A 26728-nucleotide genomic window follows, 5' to 3' on the forward strand; every position below is an offset into this window, starting at 1 on the left:
GAAGTCGGGCAAGGCTCTTCTTCCTAGGAACACTTGAGAATAAACTGAGTGTGTTGGCACATTGAAAATGACTTTACTATCAAGCCCACCATATTACACTCTTGGATGTATGAGTGTGCATGTGTCTGTATGTGTGCATGCAAATGTATGTATACATGTGTGATGTGCATGTGGAAGCCAGAAGTCAACCTCAGGAGGCACTCTTCAAGTGTCATTCACTTTGTTCTTGGGAGAGAGTCACACTGAACTGAAGCTTACTAAGTAGACTAGGCTGGCTAGCCAGCAAGTACCAAGAATCTACCTATCCCCGACTCACCATAATTGAGACAAGTGTACTATCATACCCTGCTTTTGTATGGTCTCTGGAATATGAACTCATGTCCTCATGATTGCACACAAGCATCTGATGGGCTGACCTGTTTCCCTAGCTTCTATTTCCATGTTTAGAGAGCAGTGGGGCACCCTCAAACCTCTTTGATATGTGGGATACTTTTTGTAGATATTCACAAAAAAACTTTAAAAATGTCTTTTGTGTTTCTCCTAGTTGGCCTCAGCTGTCAATCTGACACAGTTCAGAATCACCCAAGGAAATTCTAACTGGAATTTACCTTGATTCATAGACGGGCCTGTGATGTGTCTGTGGGGCATGATTGATAATTGAGATGGGCAAGCCCAGCCCTCTGCAGGCAGTACCATGAAAGCTACCTTCACATGAGCCAGTGGGAGTAAGCCAGTAAGCATTTTTCCTTCATGGTTTATGCTTCAAGTTCTTGCCTTGACTTCCCCCAATAACAGACTGTAACCTAGAAGATGAAATAAACCTTCTCATCCTCAAGTTGCTTTGGCTATGGTGTTGATAACGGCAATAGAAAAGCAAGCTAGAACAATGTCTAATTAGTTGTTCAATCTTTAAAGAGGGGACTGGATTGTAGCTCAGTAGTAGAGAACTTGACTAGCATAAACAAGGGCTGGGTTGAAGACCCAATACTGCAAAAAAGAAAGATAATATTTAGCTGAGCATTGGTGGTGAAGACCTACCATGCCAGCAATGGAGGGTGAGGTAAAAGGGTGATGAGTTCAAGGCTAGCCTGGACTACATAGTGAGACCTGCTCTCAAAACAAACAGACAAACAAACAAAAACAAATAAAATTACAAAACAACAAAGAATATGGTATACTTGTTCCTTCTACCATTTCATGGATTTCATTTTTCTGTGAACTTCTATACAGCGTTACTCTTTAGATTAGGAAAACTACAACCTATTAAAAAATTTAAAGTAAAGCCACGATTGCCTCAACACAAAAATCAAAAAAAAAATACATTCAATGACTAAGTCACTTGCTTCTTCATTTCCTACGCTCAGTCCCTACCTTTTGAATCCAGGCAGTGCTGATGACAGACAAGCTGCTACTTAAAAGTGTCTCTCACACAGTCAATTACTTTCATAAGTATCAAAATATGGAATGAGCATCCAATTGACACAGCCTTTATGTGAGGCACAAATTAAAGACCACGGAATTTGAAACTCCTGATTAGACTCCTTTTACATTCTATTAATAAAAGAGTCCAAAAACAGGCACCATCAGCCTCATGAATATGCATATCAAGGTCTGGAGGGAAGCCTGCTCAACAGACCCAAGGAGCCACCCTCCCCTGCAGGCCACCAAGGTCTCCTTCTCAGGAGTTATTTATAGTTCATCAGATAGAGACCCAAGCTTTTGTGAGCCATCTCCCTAGCTGTGCCTGTTCATAAGCACACTTCCTCAGAAGCATCATTTCATGGGCCCATCTCTCATCATGGCCACAGTCCTCAGTCTTGTTCCCATACTTACCAAGTACCTTTCAGAGGACACACTGACCAAGATGAGGTCATCTCCAACCCGCACCTTTTCTCCTTCTGATCTCTGCTTAGAGGCAGGATGTATGGTCCACCAGCAAGCCTCCCCTGTGAGCAATAGAATTGAAACATGGAGAAGATCCAGTTAACCTACGATCCATTTCCTCGGCAGGTGACACCACTCACAGGACTTTCAGAAATACATGATTTTGTGCAAATTAATCTCTTGGATCCTGAAAAATCAAAAGAACTTAGCCAAATTCACTTAGGGCAGGACAAACTGAAAGACAAACTTACCCCTAATGGGAAATAGGTGTGACAGCTTGGTGTCTTTTTTCCATTAAGAATTACTGGAAAAGGACATTTTATTTACATGAATTAAAGTAGGCCTAGATGTATCTGTCAATCGAGATGACATCATTCTTTAAGCAATCTTGCTAACATTACTCTCTAAAAATAAATCTACTTTTTACATGATTTTCATCAAAAGGAATTGAAGTGTTCTGTTGGTATAGTCGCATTATAAATGTTCTTTTGTTGATTCAAAAATGACACAAAGGATTGCTATCTTAAAAATCTCATTACCATGTCTCCTCTGCTCTACTTTATTTCCTTGCAAAATGCATTAGTTCTTATTCATCTAAGAGACTCTCAGTACAGAAAGACGCACTAGAAGAGCTGGGTATACATTCAAACAAATCCGTCTAAAGCAAGCCAAGTAGCAGCAAAAAGCGCACGTCCACCTGCCTTCTTCATCCCATCACCCATGCCAGAAGCATAAAGGCAGATAATTCCTTCGGAGTCCCAGGTTCCAGGGTCTCTCTGACAACTCCAAGTGTCTTCCGGTGGTACCTGTCATCTACAAGGGTCATTCTCCTCCTGACCAAGCTTTATTATTTTTCTTTTTTAAAGTTTATTTCACTTCCATTTATTTATGTCTGCATACCACAAACCATAGCATGTTTTGTGCATCGCAAGCTCTCCCCTTGTGCCATGTGGGAATCTGGGGATCGAATCCAGACTTGCTAAGTCATCTTGCCCGCTTAGCAAGGTACAGAACCCTTTTCTGTAATATTTCTTTTCCTGAACTAACTCCCCAATGCCAGAACATGTGTGGCTTTCATTACTTGGGGTTTTCCCAGGAAAACCTGCCACCACAGTCCTGCTACCACACTGTAGCATTCAACAATTAATTTTGTATGAATGAGTAAATTCATCAGGGATATGTCCTCGGAACTCACATAGTCAACACAGAATCTGGGCCTGAGCTGTTCTCACTCCAACCCATCTTAACTGCCCATCACCCATCAGAGTTCTTCTCTCCCATGCCTGCAATCCACATTTCTCTCGTTCGCCCAGTGACAGGGCATCCACTACTTCTCAGTCATTGCCTTAGTGGCTGAAAATCCATCGACAGAAAAGAAAGAAAAAGATCATCTGCCTTGTTTAATTCTGGGGAAGGCAAACAGAGAACGAAGGATAAAGGCCATAGTTCTTCAGTAATTCACAAAAAGAGTCAAAGCTCGGGAGGAAGCAGGGTAGAATAAAGGCTCGTGGTATGGGGGAGGACTCTGGGTGGGGGTTGGTGGCTGTGTGTTTCTACCATGAAATTATCTCAATATATAAATACATGTCCTGTGTTTGGGTGTGCAAATTTAAGATTTGTTTCGCTTGAGATTTTTTTTAATGTTTTCTAAATACATTAAGAAAAAAATTGAGAAACTAGAAAAATACAGAACTGAATTTACATAAGATGAAGTAAAATATCTGAATATTATGTTTATCTTTTTCTTCCTAGGATTATCAAAGTTATCAAAGTTTTAATTTTTTCTAAAATATATTTTAAAAATGAGAAACTAGAAAAATACAGAACTGAATTTACATAAGATGAAGTAAAATCTCTGAATATTATGTTTACCTTTTTCTTGCCAGGATTATCAAAATTATCAAAAGTAACTTGGCTATAAACCTACAGAGAAACCCTGTCTCGACACCTCCGCCCCCCATAAAAATCCATTTTCTGCGGTCACTATATATTTTTATCATCACCTCCATTATTTTATGAAAATTTAGTTAATATGAAAAACCATTTTTAATGAATACACAGAATGTAAACACGTAGCTCCCATGTGGGTACCATGTACTGTTTTGCTATATAAACCTTACATCAGGATGAAGACCCCTCCTCAAGCATGCATAACTTCTGTGTGTGTAGAAAAGATTTCAGTTCTCTTCCTCTTGCCTGCTGAAGCTTGTAGCACATAAAACTGCTACTAGTAGTTAACTCGCTGTGCTAATTATAACTCCTAGAAACCTTAAGCATGTGTGTTACATGGGTTCTGCTTGGTTCATGGAATCTAGGGCATTGCGCATGCCGGCACTCTACCCCTGAACTACATCTTCTGTGAGAATATTTGTTTTCTCTTAAGAGGTAAAATGCAGTGAGCAGTGGCTGGAGGGATGGTCCCTACAAGGGCAAAACAACATAATAAAAGTTGGTTTCTCTCCTTCCACCCTTTTTCTACTTGATATTGAATTTTATCTTATTGACATTTAGAATTGAGCCCATGACTCATCACACGGCAGGCAAGTGCTCTAACCTGAGTTGCATCCCCAGCTCTGTTACTAAAGTTTCATTCCATAAGTCATGCTTTTCATTGTAAAAGACAAGATGTTCTAATCGGGGCACGATGAGTTAACGTGGATGCAGATGAGAAAGAAGAAGAACACAGATAGACCTTGTGCTCTCACATTTGGATTTTACAAAAGGCTAAATGTGTTCATATAAACATTTTTCATTGTTCCCACAACAGGGAAACATGTGTCTGTTTGGACACAGAGCCCTGGAGGCAAAGCAACAAAGAATGTTATTTCCTACTCTTGTGTTTGAGTGTTAACACTGAGCACACTAGTATCTTATACCTTAGGATGTTTTAAGATTAATGGTTAAAAGTCATGCAGTAATACTTTCCAAACTGGTCAGTGATTGTCAACACGCTTCCCACAGCCAGTCCATCATGTAGTAGGAACTGACTTTTCCTCTCTCAACCCACAAGAAGAAAGGATATGATATCAAAATTTGATATCTAACCAATCACCTATAGAAAATCAACCAGGAGGAAAAAAATACACTCTCTCACTCTATCAAAAAAGTCAAAGAGAAAAGCATTTTGTGACTTTATTACAAAAACAGCCACCTCATGTGTGTCTGACCATGTCCAGTCAGCCTCGCTCTGAATAAGGTCCCATGACAGTACAGGGTACTCACCTGTGGTGTCCTCTTGAAGGCCAACATCAAAGGCCAGTTTGTCAGTGGAAGACCGGGAGGTGGAAAGACAGCACAAATACTAAAAATACAAGATCAATCGTCACCACAAAATCTGCACAGTCCTCCTGAGGCTACTGTGATTAATGTAGCAATAGACATGGATGAGAAAGAGTACCTACAGTCCGCTGACTCAGAAGCCTATGGGCATATGCCCACACATGGCAGAGCTGAGTCATATGGCCATTCTATTTTTAGCTTTTTGGAGGAGCCTCCACACAGATTTCCACAGTGGCTGCAGAAGTTTACACGCTCACAATTGGGCCACAAGGGCTCCTGTCTCCCCACAGCCCTGCTAGCATTTGCTGTCATTTTTTTCTGATGACAGCCATTCTGACTAGGGTGAGGGGTGATGAGTGGGTGCATGGAAGTAGAAGAGGATGGGGGAGGTGTAACGGAGAAGGGGGGACTTAAGAGAGAGCAATAGGGTCTGTGACATGAAAGAGGAAAGGGGAACTATTTGGAGAAAAGAAGAGCAGTGAGGGCAGAGGAGAAACGGCAGTGAGCGAGGTGAATGGGAACAAAACATAATATACATGATATACAGGGTGCAGGCATACAGTAATGAAGCCTCCTACTTTATATGCCAGTAAATTACTGCAAAATGTGCAGAGTCATATCAGACTCCAATTTGGACAAGTTAAGTTGCTATTGGTCTATCTCTGATTAGCGTTTTTCTAACAATCTTGATTCTGTGAGACATGGAGACATTCCAACATCTGAGGCAAAGCAGCCCTTGCAAGCAGGCCTTCAGAGCATCAGGACAAAGGAAAGGAGACCTCTGTGCCTCACAAAAGACTGAGGAAATGAGCTCTGTCAGTACAAGGGGACAAGTGATCGGGGACATGTTTGCATGTCTCTTTCCTTCATGTGATATTCATGGTCCTCTGCAAAAGTACAATATGATCTGACACCAGAAAGCTATCCCTGAAAGAAACACGAAAGCTATTCACTTTTATCATCTACTTTTGCTTTCATTAAAAAGACAACAACAAAAAACACCCAGAACATACTCGGGCATGCGACTCTTTATCTTGCTAAAATGAGGGCAACATGAATATACATATTCATACACACATTTCTCCCGGAGAGCTTTGACTCTCTCGACTGCATTGTCTGCTTCCTCCCTCTTTAGATTATCTTAAGTATATCTATTCTCAGATATAAAGTTTGGATCATTTTTCAAGCCAACGTCCCCACCTCCAACTTCAAACACCTTGTTAAGTGACAGCAGAATGAGGACACTAAGAAGAATGTGGCATGTGCTTAAAATACCGGACCATCTGCACGAGACAAGGGCTCTGCCAGCAAGAAGGGACTCCATCAAAGAGAATCCAGAAACAAGAGTGGGAACTAAGCAAGGCTGGGTCTCCCTGAAGACCTGGGTGGTTAAGGCCATCACTCCTGTGTGGACCATGGTACATCTGGCTACATGGTGTTCACAGGTGTGTGGAGGGAGATGAAGGAATGGGCTGGATGGGCAGGCACAGCAGGTGGGAGGCAAGATCCTAGAGCTGTGGGACCAAAGTGATCTGGAGACTCATTCTGTACCTTGACTACAAAGCACTCCCTCTCAAGATGACAGACAACAGGTTCTGAGGATTTCCATAGGTAGTATTTTATCTTAATCTTCAGAAATGTAGCTTGAGATTTACTTGATTTTTGTGTTTTATATTATGTATATGTATGTGCATATGAGTCCACAAAAGTATGTCAGATCCCTTGGATCTGGGTATCTAATGCACTTATAAACTAAGAATTAAAACAAAATTAGAAACGGGAAATAACATTTGAGTTTTATACTTGCCTCTTTTAAAAATTTATATAGGTACTAAAAGTCTATCAAAGGCATTGAAAATAGGAGCATAACTGTTATGTATAACTCTAACCTTCATCTTATGAATGAGAAAACTAAACAGAGTACAAGGATATTAAAGAATATATCTATTCAAACTCTTTATTATCATTACTGAAATGATACCCTCAACATTCTAAACAGTCTATCTGCCCCTGGACCAGCATGGTCACACGAGAGATGAAATCAAGAGTCCACTCACCATACCACTGTAGGAATGGCGTAGCAATATGGCATGTCCATAGAGAAGCGTGCGGTGGCCTCCACCTTGAGCAGTCTATGGAAAGGACAGAAGAAGGTAGAGAAGAGGAGAATCATGAATGAGCAAAGAACTAAGTCAATTGTCTTTTCTTCTTCACAGGAAAGTTCAGCGAGAGAGGATGAAACCAAAGCACTGGGAAAGCAAAACCCCCTGGAACCAGTTCTTAACCACAAATGAAGCTGTAAGGAAACACCTGCTATGGAGGAAGCATCCCATCATCTCACCCAGCTCTGGAAAGATAACTGGGTTTGAGTAAGTAATTATTACAACTTTAACCATTTACAGTCTGCACAGCTACTGCCTGTGTTTCAATTATACGCAGCCTCTGTTGGATAGACTACCCTGTTACCTTTGTACCCAGAGATCCACTAAGTACCCAGCACATAGTAAGCACCAGATAAGTATCAGTTTGACAAACAATTCTTTGCAAAATCCCAAATTGGCCACATCATCTTTGGGGTATAAGCTTCTCATTCTTCCCAGTTGCTCATAGGCATAAGTCAAATCCCTTTCATGATCGGAAAACTCACTAATCACATATTCTTGGCCTCCGATGGCTTCCCATTGAGCTACTGTCCCAAGGATCATAGTTGGAGATGGACAAATACAGGAGACCTTCGATCTCAATCCTCTCTGGTGCCATTCCTCTATTCTAAACATATCTACTAACCGCTGAATGGTAGTGGTGCACAGCTTTAATTCCAGCACTCGGAAGGCAGAGGCAGGCAGATCTCTATGAGTTCAAGGCCAGCCTCGTCTACAGAGAAAATTCCAGGAGAGCTAGGACTACACAGAGAAACTCTGTCACAAAAAACAAAAATAAAATAAATATATCTACTGCCCCACAAAAAAAGTTATATTGTTATGTCTTGAAATTCAGAATTCACTCTGTTGTTTATGCAGACTTAGACATGAGGTTTTCAAACTCAACTGATTAGCCACCTCATCCATGAAATGCACCCAGGTTCCACGGTGTCAGCTTCTCCCCTGGACCCTCTGCAGCTCTCCGCTATACCTGTACACTGCCTTATCACTTTGCAAGCAAAGACAGCTTCTCCGTAAGCAGACTGAGATCCCAGTGAGTGACCTTGGCTCATGTTTAGCTCTAAGAAAAGGTACGTGGACAGTAATCAGTCAAGAAACATTTGTTAAGTGAAAACCTGGATTGGGTTGGAGCATTTCAGTCTATGGAAGTAGGTGTGTATGTATACAAAAGCATACGTCTACCTATGGTATATGTGTACAAAGGAATACATCTGCTGTGATGTATGCATACAAACACACACACCTACCTATTGTGTATGTCTGCAAAGGCATATACCATACATTCCCCATACATTAAAACGCTTAAGAAAGAAGAAGGGGTAGGGCAAAGAAATTCTGTATTTGGGGTGACCATCCTCCCTTAATGAAATTTAATTTAATTTAAGAGAGTTCATGATTTAATGAAAGGTAAAATTTGACTTTTAAAAATATCTGTGAAAATGGTTTCCCCAGTTCTATGGATGGGGGACTGTTCTCATTCCATAGAGATGACTGACAGGCTTAATATTACGGAATAATGTAAAATAAATCTGTAAGAGATAAGTGGATAAAAATGTCCCAACTTTCAAATGAAACCTAAGTGATACTCCTGAATGTCATCTAAAAAAATCCTCAGCAAAGTTCACAAGTCACTGGAAGACAAATTTAGCATCACTGGCCATGTGTGGACCCTTAGATTTCTAGGATCATGTGAAAAAAAAAAAAAAGTCCACCTGAGGAAATCACATTGCCAACTAAGGTGCGAGTGTTCACACTTAGGTATGAACTCAATGTACATTCTATATCTGTATTTCTTTAGAGAAACAGTCATAACGGCTATCTGTCTCTTATATCTTGTGGGACAGAGGCAGCTGGACTTCTACAACTGCATGTGAGGTGTTATTGCCATGAGTTTAAATTTATAGTCACAAAAACCTCCACAGAAGTATAAAATCTGAATGGTAACGATGAAAACCATTACATGAATATTGTTAGTTCTACTTTAAATCTTCAGTGCTGTTTTTTTAGGCTCTATGTTTTTTTAAATACATGATTGTAAAATATAGTGACTTATTAATCTATCTTTTATATTAGCAATGTTTAAAGCCATTAAATTCACTATGAAATATATAAACATCTTAAGTATGGCTGTAATACGTCATGCCCTGTTAGAAGTTGTGTATTAAATCAGGTTTTTCTGTACAGAAACATTCTACTAGTCTAATTCAAAGCTGCCATTATGTGAGGGTTTTGTAAAAAAAATTAAATCAGAACTCCAAAGCAGCTCAGTGGTAGAGTGGTAAGGATTATTACATGTAAGTCCTGGGTATGATTCTGAGGGAGGGAAGATTCTGAGGGAGAGAAGGAGGGGATAACAGAGAGAAGGGGAAGGGCAGTGGAGAGTGGAGAGGAGGGATGAGAGGAACAGGGGAAGAGAGCGGAGGAAAGGAGAAAGGAAAAAAGGAGAAAAGAAAGGAGTGAAGAAAACTGGGAAGGAAGGAAATGTGATTCAATAAACTTCTACACCCCTTGGAGACAGTCATGTGTTATGTAACTCTAGAAGTCCAGTGATACAGAACCATGGCCCGGGCAATAGACACTATACACAGAAAGGGAAATCTGTAATAAGATTTCTTTCAGTGTCCAGATATTTAAGTAGAGAAACATTTAACTATATGTACAAATATTAACATCTTAAATAAAGAAAAATTAGTTGTTTCATGAGGAAAAAATCTTCAGAGAAAATGCCTCTCTACCTGACCTTCCCTATTGTCTAAGAATAGCAGCATCCAGCACCCAGGGGCATCGGGACCTGTGGGGCCTGGCATTTCCAGCCATGAGTCCCAGCTACAAGGGATTTTCTAACAGTCCTTCAACTCTTATGTCCTGATCCCCACAAAAATACCAAAAATGATCCTAATAACAGAACACCTGGTTTGGCCAATCCCATCAAACATTGAGCCGATAGTGTCCTGATGGTAAGTGGCCGGCCTCTCGCCTGTGCTAGTGTGGAAACCCCAAGTCTCCTGAATAAACTACCCAGCTTTAGAAAGCACCAACATATATCCCTTGGCACCAACAATCACAAACGGGTTCCCACAGCAAGTCCATACCCACCTGGCTGGAAATCAGGATTACAAGATAAAAACTGATCATGTTTAGCATTCTCTTCCTACTAAGGGGCACAAAACACTCTAAACACATGCGTGTGGTTTGCTTCATGAGACACTAGTCCTTCCTCAATATCTAGTGTGATGAACTCTGTCCCACACTTAACAGAAATTCTATCAATGAGATATAACACCTGGAGTTAACAGACTGGCCTCATCTTTCTATCTGCAGTTTTACAAATCAGCTCCTGCAAAGGAGCTAGGAGGGTAACTGATTTGGGTGATGACTGTAGGACCTGTGGATACAGCACTGTTTAGGGGCCAGGGTAAGCAGGTGAAGATTCAGTGAATACAGTAGATGCATAGTCAACAAGAAAAATTGAAGTTTTCAACTGAGGTTCACTGCTTATTAATATCTGCAAGAAAATGGTATATATTCATATTTTCATGCTTATCATATCTACACAACCCACTTGTCAGGACAGATGTAATAGAACATGTAGCATCTTCCCCTTATCATATGCTCCGCATCCTTGAAGAGAGGCGGCTTCAAAGAAACAGACACTAGGCTCTGTCTTCTGATCAGCTGTGTCATGGTCTTTACTATGGGTGAATAGGGTCAACCTGGGAAAGGCAACAACACTGACCCTGGGGATTGCAATGGGCATAAAAGCCTTGACTCATTCAATGGGTGGGCAAGAGAACTTCTTTCATTTCTTTCCTTTTCGATCCATATCCAAAATTTTCATTCATATTTCTAGAAATTTCTATCTTTTAAAATGATGTTTTTTTCAAGTTACAAATTGTATCAAGCCTTTATTAACTGAATACTGAACTAGATGTCTTCATTGCTTCTGAGGTTTTAGCATCAAACATCAAGATTCTTGAATAACTGTAGGAATAATTTGGCTGAAACGACACAAAAACATTAACTTCATTTTCCTCTTTCTGTCTTCAACTTCTTCCTTCATCTGTTTATATGTCTCCTTGGAAGGCAATTTTCTAATTTAGTTGAGAAGTAAAACAGGGCTGAATTATTTTCTCTTCTAGAACAAAAATGTAGTTGCAGATGCCTGTGGTGTTTTGAATGAGAAATTCCCCACCAGGGTTACATGAACACTCGACCCCCAGGTGGTGACACTGTGGTTTCAGCTATGGGCCCTGCTAGAGGAAGAAAGTCACCTGAGGCAAGCTTGGAGAGCAGATAGCCTCACCCAATGTGCAGTTAACCCTCGGTTCCATGTTTATGATTGAATGTGGTCCCCCAAGTCACTGCTCCTGCCACCATGCCTGCAGCTTGCTTGCCACTCCTTCCCACCATGGTGGACTCTAACCCTCTGGAACCGTGAGCTAAAACAAGCTTTGTCTTCTGTAAGTTGCCTTGGTCACAGTGTTTGACCACAGCAACAGTAAGGTAACTAATATGGCGCTTCTTCTAATTTCCCAGTGGACGGTCCTCTTGGATTCTCACAAGTGTCTTCCAAAAGCAAAACAGCCAGAATCCCTACAAAGGGAACATTCTAATCAAGTCACAATTAAAAAAATACTTTAATGGAAGAAATCCCTAAAGATGACTAATTAAACTTAATTTGGTTCTATATAACCCAAAAATGTCAAAAGTTATTTAAATTATTAAATCAACGTGAGTAATTTACATTTAAATGTTAAATATTTGATTTCATTTAAAATTTTTAAAGGAAAAGCATTATGCAAACATAAAGCAAATTCATATAACAATCCTAAAACTTATAAAATATTATATATAGTCATTCTAAAATTTATGGGATATTGCCTATGATCATACATAAGCAATATTACAGCCAGAAGTGATGGCACAGACTATAATTCCAGCCTTTGGGAGGCAGAGGCAGGTGAACCTCTGAGTTTGAGGCCAGCATGGTCTATAAACTTAGTTCCAGGACAGCCAGGTCTATACAGAGAAAACCTATCTGAAAAAGTCAAAAAGCCAATACATACATACATACATATACATTATATATATATAGACTATATATATTAAGTATGACATATACCCCCACTCAGACACATGAGTTATCACATATACCCACAATGACAGGAATTATCATAGATATAGCAGAAGATCAAGGCCTCACCTTCATCATGAACTTCTGTGGAGACATAAAGAAAAGAGAAAAATATTAAATACAAATCATTTCCAGGACTTAAAACTATCTTATTTATCAAGACCCCATTGTTCTAAGTGGAACTACATCAACGATAAACAGAAAATTTGCATTGCTGTTGCAACAGAACTTATACTCAACTACATGCTAGGAAAATGCTATAGCAAGCAAAGTCTTTTGAAAGGAATCTTTACGTTAGTTCAGCTGTTTTCTGTGAATACATGCCACACTACTTTAAAAATGCCTGGCTCAATTTCCAACATCCAAGCATCGAGGAGGTACAATCTACCATTTATTCTCTGAAAATGCTTAAATCAAAAACTTCATTCCATCTCTTTTGGCGTAAGTGCAGTGACACAAGGCAACTTGACTAAGTTCAGTAAAGCTGGTGGTGGAAGTCACAGGTTAGAAGAGTCTGAACCATGGAGTCCAACATCCCTCATGCATGAACGGGAAGCAGTCCCTTGGATGCTGCCTATGGTGAGAGGTGCATTTCAAAGAGAGGCAGACAAACTATTTCTCCTTTTCTCTAAGCACAGCACCACCTCTCTCACACAGCTCTTATCTCTTTTATCTCTTCTGTAAAACATATGCATCTTTCCTTGTTTGTACTGGATGCCCTCCAGTTTCCCGGATTTGTTTCCAGGAGAGTGAGTATAAGATAAACATCCAAGAAGGGGGATAATGTTTGATTTCCTTACTTAGGAATGAAGTAAATTGTTATGTACAAATATAAAACAGAGTAAGAAAAAAAAGTAGATATATCCCCATTAGGTTTAAGCAAATCATCCAGAGAACGTTTTTCAACATAGATGTTTGTAAATGGTACAGTTGCTTCGCTGAAACACACATAAAGCAGAAACATGTATATAAATAAATGGAAATACCATTGTGAGTGATGCTTTTCATTTTCAATATTATAAGTCAAGGCGAAAACTGTAATGAATTTCATTCTTGCCCAGCTCTGCTTTACCAATGAGATTAGCAATGCTCCTAGCCGTCATTACAGAAGCTTACTGCAGGCAAGTAACACGGAGAACCATAACAGGCCAAAGTGGTAAGAATAAGTGATGGCGGTATGCTCGACTCTAAATGAAGCCCCCCCCCCAATATCAGGAAACACGGTGGCACAGGTGATGGAGAGGGTGTCAAGAGCTAGGAGATGGGGAGCTATGAGTCAGAAAGATGTCTTCGGGGCATGCTATGACCATCACACTCATAAACACTGCAGCCATGGAAGTCCACAAAATGCCTACACAAGGTTGGGTCCACCAACAATTCAATGTAGAGAGGGTGGGACCACATGGGGCCATAAGATTCTCTGAAGGAATATCAATAGTCAATGGCTGTTGAGGAGGATGCGATTTTATTCAGTGGCATCACCTCTGGTAAGTTGCCCTTTTCATGTTAAATAACCTCCCACCACCTCCCAGCAGTAAGAGCGGGGGATGTCTCTGATGACACTGCCTGATTTTGGGGACCCATTCCTCTTGCCAAATCGCCTCATTCAACCTTGCTGGAAGAGGGGGTGCCTGGCCTCAGTGCAGCTTGATATCCAGGGGGTACCCACCTATATCTAAAAAGAAAGAGTGGAGACAGAGTGGATGGATGGGAGAAAGGGGATGCTTTGGTGAGGATGTAAAAACAAGAAAATAAATTCAAAAATAAATAAATAAATAAATAACCTCGCACCATGCTCAGCCGAGGAACTTCAATTAAACTCTGTGGGCCACAGACAAAAGGGAGACATGAGAGTGGGTGGTGAGCTTCTTAGGAAAAGGGTCTCACCGGTCTCGCTGAACATAATGGACAATGAGGACTACTGAGAACTGAAGAACAATGGCAATGGGTTCTTGTTCCTATTGCACGTAATGGCTTTGTGGGAGCCCAGGTAGTTTGGATGCTCACCTTAATAGACCTGGATAGAGGTGGGTGGTCCTTGGACCTCCCACAGGGCAGAGAAACCTGCTTGCTCTTTGGGCTGAGGAGGGAGGAAGACTTGATTGGGGGAGGGGGAGGGAAGGAGAGGTAGTGGCGGGGAAGAGGCAGAAATCTTTAATAATTAAATAAATTAATATAAAAAAATAGATATTCAATAAAAAAAAAAGAAAAGGGTCTTGGTGGGGAAGAAAGGTGGTGGAATGGGGTAGAATGGACTTCAGTGCACTGCATAAATATGAAAATGTCAAACGATAAAAACAGAAAGAAATTTTATTTTGCTTAGAAAATGCACAAAGTTAGCTACAAAAGAACATCTAACTGGTATTAATGGTCAATGACAGCAGAAAACTTACTTTCCACACAGAAACAAAAACTACATACCCTCATATTTGGCAATATTGGATGTCCTTTAACCTTCATTTTTGATGTGGCATGGCCTAGAGTTCTTTTGGAGGAGAAGCCACAGCAGAGGGATTGCCGAGATCAGCCTGGCTAGTATGTATGCCTGTGAGGGACTGTCTTGATGGTTAATTGATGCAGGAGGGTCCATCCTACTACAGGGAGAATCATTCCCTAGGTAGGTGGCCCTGGGCTACGTAAGAAAGTCAGCTAAGCATGAGAGAGTGAGCCAACAAGCAGCCTTCCTCCGTGGTTCTACCCTGACTCCCTTCAATGATGGACTGTGACCTGGAAGTGGAAGATGAAGCTTTCTACCCCAAGTTGCTTCTGGTCAGAGTATTTTATCACAGCAACAGAGTTCAAAATAGGACAATGGAAATATGGCCCAAGAACGGAATTGAAAAAAAATCATTTTGATATCATACTTAGAAGAATCAACCAGAAATATCTAACATTTTTCAATGGCACATAGATACTTTCTGTAGATTTTAATTGAGCTGGGGTTGGGAATTTTTCTTTAAAAAATAATTCTGTTTGATTTGGCCAGTCACCTAAGTTAACCACTTTACAGTGGTAGTGGATTTTTTACAAAGTGTTCGGCAGAGTTGCTAGGCAGGCTCTTCAGCATACACTTGTTGTGGATGACATCGGGGAAGAGTAAGACACGGGAGTGGGAGGCATGACTGTACAAAGGGATAGAATGAACAAAACAGCTGAGCGAAGCTGAAAGCATCCACCTGCGGGATGAGGAAGAAGAGCGCCTGTGAAGGCTATGCTGCTTTCCCGAGACAACCAAGAGCACGAAAGACTGACTGAAGTTTATATCAAGATTAACCCTTCTTTTTTCAAATCTCTTGGATAATTTGGTTTAAGATGCAACTATTAACAAAATGATAACAATAGAAGATTTTTCTAAAGAGATCACTCATGGAAAAAGAAAAGAAGCTACTGCACTAAATCAAGAGGAATGGATATGTTAGTTTGATCTCCGTTTAAACACTACTTAGATCTAATTTTTTAAAAAAAAAAAAAGACAACAGCAAAATCAATGAAGAAAAACCATTCTAAAATGTGAATGACACAGGGAAAGGCAACTGAGGCAGAAAGATACTGAAAGACACATCCCCTCTCCATGCTGAGAACACCATGTTTATGCTTAAAATAAATATAATGAAAGCTATACGGGACTGAATTCAAATTTCTCTGGGCACTAGCTTAAATTTCACTAGAGAAAGTAGAGTAAGGGGCCATGATAAGGCTAATGATAGCATGGCCATGTTGCATAGGTCCTAACCCACTTCCCATCCTGATAAAAGTTCTTAGATGGCATAGAACTTTGGGCTAGAAAAGTCATTGAGTGTCCAAAGCTTGATAAGCTTTTCAGTGGGAGCAAGTCAGTAGGCAGCACCCTCCACGGCCTCGGCATCAGCTCCTGACTGCAGGATCCTGTCCTGTTTGAGTTCCTGCCCTCACTGCTTTTCATGATGAACTGTTGTATGGAACTGTGAGTGAAATGAACCCTTTCATCCCAAAGTTGTTTTTGGTCATGGTGTTTCATCACAGCAACAGTAATTTTAACTAAGACAGATGGTGACCGATTTGCACAGAAACACAGAGTTTTAGGTTTCTGCTGCATGAGCTGGGTTGTCTAGGGTTAGTTCCATTGCTACAGATTTCACAGCTGATGTGAAGAGCACGAGCGGAGGCACGACTGCCCACACATTCACTTGTGTGCAAACAGTGAAGGAAATTGCTAGCAGAGGTGACGTTGCCAGACAGATGACCGGCTTGACCCCCAGAATCCCCTGTGGTCACTCATCGCCATAGATCTGAAAGACCCTAGGAGGTTGTTCTTGGGAAACACAAATAGTGACAAGGAGAAAACCAAGTAAAATATCAATCTTCACACTAACAACAAACACTGGACATCAAAATAACACAAATTTATGCTCAATCATGTTCCCAGTACAAAGCAAGAAACAGTCACTCAGGGAACGCATTGACCATTGTGAGGGCTCGCGGCTCAGCCTTGCTATCTCTATTCAGTTTAGAAGTGTAAAATAGTGTGATGATATTTTTGGTTGTCGACTTGACTACGTCTGGAACTAAAATCCAAAAATGGAGGACACATCTGTGAGAGATCTGAAGTAGGAAAATCCACTTCTAATCTGGATCTTTGATGCAGAAAGACAAGCCTTTAATTCAGATCTTTAGAGATTGGAAAGGCCACACTTTTTTTTTTTTTGATGGTGAACTACAGCTTTATTAGAAGGGATAGGAAAAGATCTTTAATCCAGTTCTAATCTGGACCAGACCTTCAGCCGGAAGCCTATATAAGGACATGGAAGCAGGAAGTTTTGTTCTTGATCTGCCTGTCCTCACCTTTATAGCTAATCCATTTCTTCACTGGCACTAGAGCCTACTTATTTGTGAGTCCAGGATATACTAAAGGCCAGGTAAGTTCTAGGGCAGTTTTAATATTTGCAGCTTGCCTGGACCGTATCTTTTCTTTTAACTTTCTTATGTTCTCAACCTCCTTACTATTTCTGTAAAGTTTCCCCCCTTACTCTGTGGCCTCCTGGTACCAAGTGGGTGACCTCCACCTTAGTTCATGTTCTCCACTTAACTCCTTACTCATCTTCAGAGCCACAGTGGGCTTGCCTGGGAGAAATTCTCTTAAACTCCAATAAAGTATCCTTGAACATCTACTTGATATCACTCTTAATATTTTTTATTAGTGAGACTAAGAGCTCCCCAGAAGGGACCCTAATTTGCTTGGTATCATTGGAGACCCCACTTGAACTCTCCAAGATTCCCAGTCACATTTCTTTCATGCCCCTTAATTCCTTAACTGACAGAGAAAAGGAACCCATTCTACACCCTAAAGAAGAAGGCATCATGCAGAATTAAGTTTGATTCTTGGGACTTACATGGTAAAAGGAGAGAACCAGTTCCCACCAATTAACTTCCACTCATGCACTGTGGTACACTCACCCCACAACACACACACACACACACACACACAAAAATGAATGAATGAATGAATGATTTCTAAAGTTATTTCTTCTGTCTAAGAATATCTCTTACAATCTTTTAAGTGAATCTTTACTGGAAGATGCCCCCAAAAACTGTCTAGACAGAACTGGGAGCCAAGGAACATACACTCAGAAGGCCTATCATTCAAAGGATCTGAATGCAGGACTTGGAGGGAGCAGGGAGGTGTAGGTTCAGGAGCAGGTCTTCCCCTTTAAGAAACTAAAACACCCTGCTCCACACAGAAGATGCTCATCGAAAGTCAGCCCTTTGTTATATCCTGTCTCTCCATGTGCTAAGATGCAAGGATTTCCCACCATGCTCCATCTGCCACCTCTCCCCACTCTCTTATGAGTGAAGCAGCTTCACTATGTTGAGAAAAAGAAGTTCCTAAATCATCAAAGATTTGGGTGCATTGATAATTAAGGATGCTGACAATAAATTTTAGTGGATAAACATAGTCTAACATGAATAATCCCAAACTCAACGCTTACCCCTTATATGCTATAGAATAACACATGTAGATGTATTATTTGTGGGAAATGTCAACTACTACCCTTATGATGAACACACTCTGTACGCATGGCTAACTTTCTAAGGCTTTCCTACTGAAAATATCTAATACTGAATGATGAGAAGGCATGGTAAGTGTAGATCTAGAGAGTATCGGAACAGGGCCCAGCCTTCAGCCCACAAAGAGCAGTTACACACAGGATACCTCCGACAGTCACACTCCTGCATCACCCATGCTGCATGCATTCTCTCACTTATTGGCATCTAGTTGACCACACATGTGTGGTTATGCTTACAATGAACACAGCATAATTTGGAGCAGATGTGTGTCAACTGTTATCTTTTCCAACCTATCAATCACTAAGTACAGACATCATTAAATGACCTGGTTTTCTGAGTGTAATAAATTTGACAGATATATGTTTTCATAATTATCTAGTTCTGCTCCAGAAGGAAATTAAAATGGCACTCAACATGGAACTTGAACCCACAACCCTGAGATTAAGAGTCTCCTACCAACTGACCTAGCCAGGCTAAAAGGCCAAACAGTTTATAATTAATATAAGCTTCTGTGTGTTTCTTTGGGACTGAACAGCTGCGGGACCAGGCGGGACAGAAACTTTCGTCTACAATAAATGGTGCTGGTAAGCTAGAGTTTGTCCTGGCATTCTGTCTCAGTGACATGTGTGCATTACAGAACTCAGGAAAGCCTGAAATAAGACGCCAGTAGCTACCTGGAGCTGTCTTCTTTTTCCAGCTTGTCTTAAAAGAGAATCTTCTTGACAGAGAACACTACAGTGACACTGACAACAGGCACATGGATCAAAATGACTGAAGACATATGAAGCCTGGCCTATACACTAAGACTGCCACCAAAAAAAACAGTAATCGTCTATTCAAGAGACCAAATGCTTTATGCATTTTGAGTATGAATGAACCCTGATAATGTTTTTTTCACATACCCTCATATGACAGCTGGGTGTACAACACATTATCTTTTAAAGTTAGGAAGCATTTATATGATTCTATATTTTAATATCTATAAAAACATTATAAATTTTTAAAATATATGTGGAAGGAGTCACTTGATTTACAAATAATATATCATATGTGACAATTTCGGTATGTTTCTTTCTCTTCTTATCTCCTCCCACAAACTGAAATTCTCATGTTGGAAATTAACACCAAGATTAGGATAAGGTCAGGGCAGGATTGGGGTGGATGAAAACAACAGTTAAATATTCATTAAATCAGGACTGAGAAATAGCCTTTTCTTTTAAGTGTAAAGAGTTACATTTTATAACTCAATGGATGTATGTTTAAACAAGTACAGAGATGCTCCAAAAAGATATTAGTAAAAGGGAAAAAGAAATTGAGGAAGGAAAGGAGAAAGAGGGAGAAAAGAATGAATGAAGGAAGAACAAGAAGGAAATAAAGGAAGACAGAGGCAGGAGAAGAGGAAAAAGAAAGAGGAAGAAGAAATGGACAGAGGACAGAAGTGAAGAAAAGAGGCATGGGCAAGAGGAAGGGGGGAGAAATGAGAGGAGACAAGAGGAAAAGGAAGGAAGAGGGAAGGAAAGAGAACAGAAGGGAGAGAGTAGGGAAGGGAAAGAGAGAAAGGAAGAGATAAAGGAATAGAGAATAAAAAAGAAGAGGAAGTGAGAAAAGAGGGAAAGAAAGAAAGAGGAAGGAAAGGAGAAATGAAGAGACAGGGTCAGAGGGAAAGAAGAAAGGAGGGAAGTAAGGGGAAAGAAGAGGAGAAATGGAGAAAGAGAAGAAGGAAGAAAGGTAAATAGAGAGGGAAAGAAGGAGATATGAAGGAAAAAGATAAAAGGAAGAAGAGGAGAGCCTGAGGGAAAGGAGGAAGGAGGGAAAGGAAAGGAGGAAATAGGGAGAGAAAAGAAGGAGGGACAGGAAGGAGAGGAGCACAGGGGACAGGTCAGAGAGAGTGAAGGGGAGGGATGAACTGAGGAGAGAGGAAGGGAGGGAAGACAAAGGGGAAGAGAGAAAAATAGAGCCAAAGGGAAAAGAAAGGAACAAGGAATAGGGGGAAAGGAGAGAGGTAGGGAAAGGGATTTTGAATCTTGAAGCTATTCAGATTTGTGGTATAAGAAAATCCAGAGACACCATTTTAATTTCCTATACCATATATACGCCCTATCTGTGTACATGACTGTGTATATGATTAAGTTTTATAAGGTTCCTAAGATCTTCATCTCACTTGCTGAATGCAAGCTCTGCAAGCCAGTGAAGTTGATGTGAAGATGAGGCACCCACGTCAGGAAGGAGCAATGGTGCCTGTCACACAGTGGACCACCACCTAGCCCAGTGCCGAAGGAGCAGGGTGAGAGTCCACCTGCTTCCACAGGCTGACTATTCACTCAGCAGACTGCCAATAGGCAATAAAGCAAGAAGCTGGCTTCCCCAAGAGAGGGGCTGTTAGGCTGGGTGTCTTGCATCCCTTCCCAAGTTTGCCCTCATCACAAGCCTCGTGAAGGTCATTCTTGTCTACAGGAGCTGGAAGCCAGCAGACTCTTGACAGCTGAAATCCAAAGACTGAACGGATACACCCAGCTCCCTTGGAATAGCATCTGGAAAGGGACTGCACTGCCCACAGACAACCTAGGCAGCCTGGGGAGATCTAGCCTAGGGCTGTTCTAGGAGACACCAGAGAAGGTTAACACCCAGACAAGACAGATTAGATGCATTGGGCTGCAGAAGAGAATCACAGGTGAGAAACAGCCATGATGGCAGCTCCCTGAAGATACCCAAAAAGGCCCTGATAAATGAAAGGATTCTGGAATCAGAAGCCTTCCAGTCAACCTTGGGGTCTCCTTATCCTACCACACATGGTAAAGACTCAGAAGAGGAGCCTGAAACACTGGTCGGATACAGCAGAAGCTGCTTTCTATACCCATTGCCTCAGGGATATGGCCACAGTGGCTTGGGCTCCCTAACTAAGCAACACTTCAGAGACCCAGAGGTTTGACCCAATAGGGCATCATGATGAGACTGATGTAAGGGAGATGACCATGGCACACTGTATCTCTGAATAAGGCTATTTTAGTTGGACACAAGGGACATAGAAGAACACACCCACAGAGCAATGTGAGCAGAACCTAGTGTGTTGTGGAGCCATTTCCTCCAAGATAAAATATCCCATCCTGAAGGGAAGCTGACTAAAAGGCAAAATTTTCTACAGGGAGGTGAAACATTACCTCCTGCAGAGAAGCTCCTTAGAACTCAGGAAGTAAATAATTCAAGATCTTCAGGAAGTTCCTGAAACTGACCAGATTCCCTTGGTCCCTCCCTGCCAAAGTTTATTATAAAAGCAGTAAGAGACTCACTAACCTAAAGAGCAGGAAGCTATGTGCTGCCCTCTGGTTTGGTGATTTGAATAAGAATGACCCCATAGGCCCACAGGGAGCAGCACTATTGGGAGCTGTGACCTTATTGGAGTAGGTGTGGCTTTGTTGGAGGAAGTGTGTCACTGGGACAGGCTTTGAGGTGTCAGAAGCTCAAGCCAGACCTAGTGGCTCACAGTTCACTTCCTGCTGCCTGCGGATTCAGATGCAGAACTTCAGCTACCTCTCCAGTATGATGTCTGCCTGCATGCTGCCATGCTTCCCACCACAAAGATAATGGACTGAACCTCTGAAACTATAAGCTACTTCAATTAAATGTCTTCTTTTATAAGAGGGGGAGAGGAGTGGGGAGTGGGGGGAGGGGGAGGGAAAAGGGAGGTGGGGAGGAGGCAGAAATTTTTAATTAAAAAAAGTTTAATAATAAAAAAAAAGAGTTGCCATGGCCATGGTGTCTTTTCACAGCAATAGAAACCCTAACTAAGACATCTGGCTTTGCAGCTTTTGCAAGTTTGTCAGCCACGCAGGGGTGGACTTTTGATGATATGTCTACCTTTGAGTCATTTCTGCCCCTCTAAGTAATCCAATGAAGCTCCCTAGCTCACCAAATGGGGCTTTGATAGTATCCACTCTTCAGTCTGTCACCAGTTCTCCGCTAGAGGTGAACAGATATTTGCTCACTTCTCCCCAGGGACAGGGTCACACAACACCAGGCAGTTATTCCTAACCGCCCTTCCAGTATGTATGTCACAGTAGAATTTCAAAGTTCAAATGGCCAACAAGTGAGATATGAATTATACAGAAAGAGGTCAAAGAAAGTGTTCATCAGTCTGAAGTACACGGACTCCACAGAGACTGCTTGTTACGTGGATTCTAAATGAATGCACATCTCAGCAGCTCTTGACAGAACACTAACATTCAGGAACAAGAAGAGTCTACCAGACTGGCCAGCAGCCAAACAAAGCCCATGATGTTCAGTTCAATGGTGTTTCCCATGACCTCCTTACAACTAACAAGCAATTTCTAACATAAAAGTCACACCGGAAAGCCAAATTTAAAATAAGAAATCGCTGTGGAAAGACAGGCGGATTGAAGCAAACAAGCCAAGCACACAGAGGGATGGCTGCAAAGGCTTTCAAATAACAGCGGATGGTGGCTTCATTTACTGATATGTCTCACTAAACATTTTTACATAGTTGATTTTCGAAAGAATTAAAAGTGGGTTGAAAGGATATTGAAGAAAGTGCCAGTCTGGACACAGCACAGAAATGCTGCAGTGGAAAAGAAGGGTACAGATACACAGAGAAAGAGAGAAATGTTTTAAAATGCCAGCAAATGAGTAGGGCTTAAACCATAGCGCTGCTTAGAAAAACAAGAGCCCAGAGCCCATCAGGAAAAGTTTGAGCAGGGATCAGAATTTTAACTCTTGCCATGAATGAAGGTGTACAATTTCAAGTTAAAAAAATTAAAATAGTGAGACAAGACAGAGTAGTCTAAGATATGTATAAGATAAACTTTCCGAGGATGATATGGAAGCTCTCAAAGACTAGCATGGATGTCATCCTCGCGAAAACAGTCAGTTCCACCAATAGAACTTGCTGGGATACAAAGGGCTGAATGAGGATTAAAGGGAGAAAGAAATACCAACATCCACAAGGAAATGCAGTCATTCGGGGATCGCTTTGAAAGCCTGCTGGACGGTATAGGGAGGAGGATAAACTCCGAGCACTGCAGTGAAACAATTAGGTTCGAAGACAGTGATGGAGAGAACCAGGCCCCAAGACAAACATAGAGAGATAGATGACAATGGTAAAGTGAAGTAGCAATTTCAGTCTATCTCAAGAGACTCTTCCTGTGAAGTGAAAAACAAGTTAAAGCCAAATGCTAAGGAAAACTGTCATTGCTTTGTACTTTGGGGACAAGTTGAGTGGGGATGTAGATGCTGCTGTGACTGACCTCCACTCCAGCTGTGGAGTATTAACAGAAGGACCTGGATACTGGATAGGTTAATCTAAATTGATCCCCCACCCACTCACTTCTTATTTTCCTCCCTCTCACGCATGCCCTATTTCCTCTGTCTCACTTTTCATTCCTCATCATTTTCCTTAACAGATGAAGAAACAGAGTAACAATGCCATTAGACCACGACACAGACTGCCAACAGGATGGCTCTCAGGCTGCCTGCAGACACCTGTAACTACTCTTTGTGTGGCATTTGCTTTTCGCCTCCACTTTTCAAGACTGCCCCGATACAGAAAAAGCCTTGAATTTTTCTCTGTAACACATGGAACAATATTGAGACTGCACTGTGGCATTTTTGAGATAGAACATTCACTTCTGTTTAGCAAAACATTAGGTAGTAGTAACAAAATCCGTCCTATGGCCAGAGACACAGCAACATTTGGATAATTAAACCAGTTGCATAAAATGATCTGGTTGGGAGTGCAGAGGCCTTTGATGGAGCCCGCTGCAGGTGACGGTAACTCAGAGACACAAGAGGTTCTAACTGGTGACCTGCAAAGTGTACTCTTTACAGCCGAGCAGTGAGTTCAAACACTAAAAGAAGCTGTGCTAGGAAGCAAAATTAAAAAGCTCAGAGGCAGCAGCGAGCATGCGCTTTTCAATCACAAGCCCTTTGGAAAGGTGGGGAAACACATACCCATTTTTCCACATCAACCTGCTGTGGAAAGAAAAAGCCAAAACAATTAAAAACAAAGCAAAACAAAAACTCCTAACAATGCTTCCAATGGTTGTCTAAGTCAACTGAAATGTGACCTCTGACCCAAAATCTACTTCCCATTTTAAAGAACGCTCGGTAGTGTTCAAACTTCCCATTAGCAAGTCATCTCAATAAACCAAGGCAATCTCAGTTAGCAAAGTAACCCCATATCCTGGCATCCTGCTAAAGGTCCAGAAGACAGCCCAATGCACTCAAAGGGTGGGTTGAGCTGTGATGGAATTCTCAGGCACAATCTTTCGTCTTGATATTAAGGATCCCTCCCCCTCCCCGCAAGCTCCACTTAATTATAAAGGACAAGGGCAGTCTGGAGACATGATGCTGCACAGTAGCTTCCCTTCAAACATTAAAAGCAAAAATTTTTCTCTTACCTCATTCTTTAGAGCATTACATAAAGTTCCACAATAAAAAGAAGCATGTTTGTGTCAAACAATTCTGATATGATATGACATTCAGATTAACTTAAATTGTTTTTATTAGTGAAATGCAAGGTACTCTAGTCACAGTGTGACTCTTTAAAAACCAAGTGACGTGAGTATTATACCCACAGTGTAAAAAGAACGAAAACAAAAATCACAAAAATGTCAACAAGAATGCCTTTTAGAATGTTCCTGGATTTCATTATTGTGGGGTTGGAAACACACTCAATTCTAAAAGTGAATCTTCACTACTCACCCCTAGAATAGGACAGAATAAAATGGAATGGAATAGAATCGAATAACGATTAATGTCCTGTGAGAATCGACGTTTATGTCATACTGTTCATGTATAAATTTAGATTCTTTTTCTCCTTAGAAAATTTCATTAATCAGACAAAAACAGCTAAAGCTTTTTAAGGGGAAATCCAGGCTACCGTTAAGTATATCCATGCCTTTTAAGCAACATTTGATAAGTGATATAAAATAATTTTAAGACTGAGTATGGTGGCATAGACCTTTAATCCCAGTACTCAGGAGGCAGAGGCAGGCCAATCTCAGTGAGTTCTAGGCCAGTTTGGTTTACATAGTGAATCCTAGGCCAGCCAGAGCTATATACGGAGATCCTGCTGAGAGAGAGAGAGAGAGAGAGAGAGAGAGAGAGAGAGAGAGAGAGAGAGAGAGAGAGAGAGAGAGAGACCTAAACAAAGCCTTTATGGAAATTCCAAAGATTCTTTTAGAACATCCTGGCTGACTGAGGGATGTGTTTAGTCCCAGCAGTTCCTGCTCTTAGACAACTCACTCCTTATACTTTCTTTTGTTATTAGAGAAGGAAACTCCTCGCTGAGCTGAACAGGAAGGCCTGGCGCTCCCTGGGTATGTCTGCCTCCATGCACTTCCAAGTATTCATCTTAAACATTAGATCATTCAAAAAGTGAAGCAGTTTCTTTAGAGTAAATGGAAGCAAACTGGGGAGAGGGAAAAACTCCAATGCGGCACGAAAGTGGAAAGAGGTTCCTAGGGATGAAAGGGCACAGCGAGGGGGGCTGGGAAAGGGAGAGAAAAATAATATGAAAATTTTGTTTGAAAACTGTCATAATGAAACCCAATTCTTTGTAAGCTAACAATGGAAGAAAAATGCAGTTCAGTTGTCACAGACCATTCTGCTCTAAAATTGACAAATCTTATACTTGTATTCTTGCAAGAAAAAAATATATTAAATAATTATTTCTCTTCCATATTTATCATATGTATTTTAATAATAGAAAATAACTATCAAAATATACGCTACCATCATGTTCACATTTAAATGCTAGACATTCACACACCACACAGGCTTGTACACACCAGAGCAAAGATAAACTCTGTAGGATTTATCAGAAGACAGACTTGGGAATCGAGCTACAGTTAACATTATCAGCTATAGGAGTCTTGTGATTATACAGTAGCAGGAGTTGATAAGAACAACTTGAACTCCCCTCTCCCCAGATAACCAGAGAGGCTTAGCGACAGCAAGGGCTAGGCAGCGAATGGTCAGCTCGACACACAGACAAGGACCACAGGGCTGTAGCTACACATATGCCAGGCAGGGTGATTTCATGACACTGCTCTTGTCAAACTCAACATGGATCACTTTTTGCAATTCCTGCAAATAGTGAGGAGGAAAAAAATTTTCATGGGACTAATCAAGAAATTTACACACACAAAAGAAAAATCTCCAAAAACTTGATCAATTTTAGAAGCTAAGCAACTGCCAAATTCATAAAAAC

At 41.0% G+C, this 26728-nt stretch overlaps 1 protein-coding gene across 2 annotated transcripts in view; it reads right to left on the reverse strand.

Annotated features, from left to right (window-relative positions):
- Window positions 1–26728, reverse strand: part of Ryr2 (ryanodine receptor 2) — a 565815-nt gene that overhangs the window by 321112 nt on the left and 217975 nt on the right. The window contains exons 4-8 of one of the 2 annotated variants that reach the window (XM_057787812.1): window positions 24466–24486; window positions 12529–12543; window positions 7221–7295; window positions 5107–5185; window positions 1834–1946 (exon numbers count right to left, since the gene is read on the reverse strand). In XM_057787812.1, coding sequence (XP_057643795.1) covers window positions 1834–1946; window positions 5107–5185; window positions 7221–7295; window positions 12529–12543; window positions 24466–24486 — 303 coding nt within the window. Of the gene's footprint in view, window positions 1–1833; window positions 1947–5106; window positions 5186–7220; window positions 7296–12528; window positions 12544–24465; window positions 24487–26728 lie in introns of those variants that run through there. The other variant, XM_057787811.1, reaches the window with a different exon arrangement.

The sequence above is a fragment of the Chionomys nivalis genome, chromosome 13 (genome assembly GCF_950005125.1).
Source record: "Chionomys nivalis chromosome 13, mChiNiv1.1, whole genome shotgun sequence".
NCBI classification, from domain to species: domain Eukaryota; kingdom Metazoa; phylum Chordata; class Mammalia; order Rodentia; family Cricetidae; genus Chionomys; species Chionomys nivalis.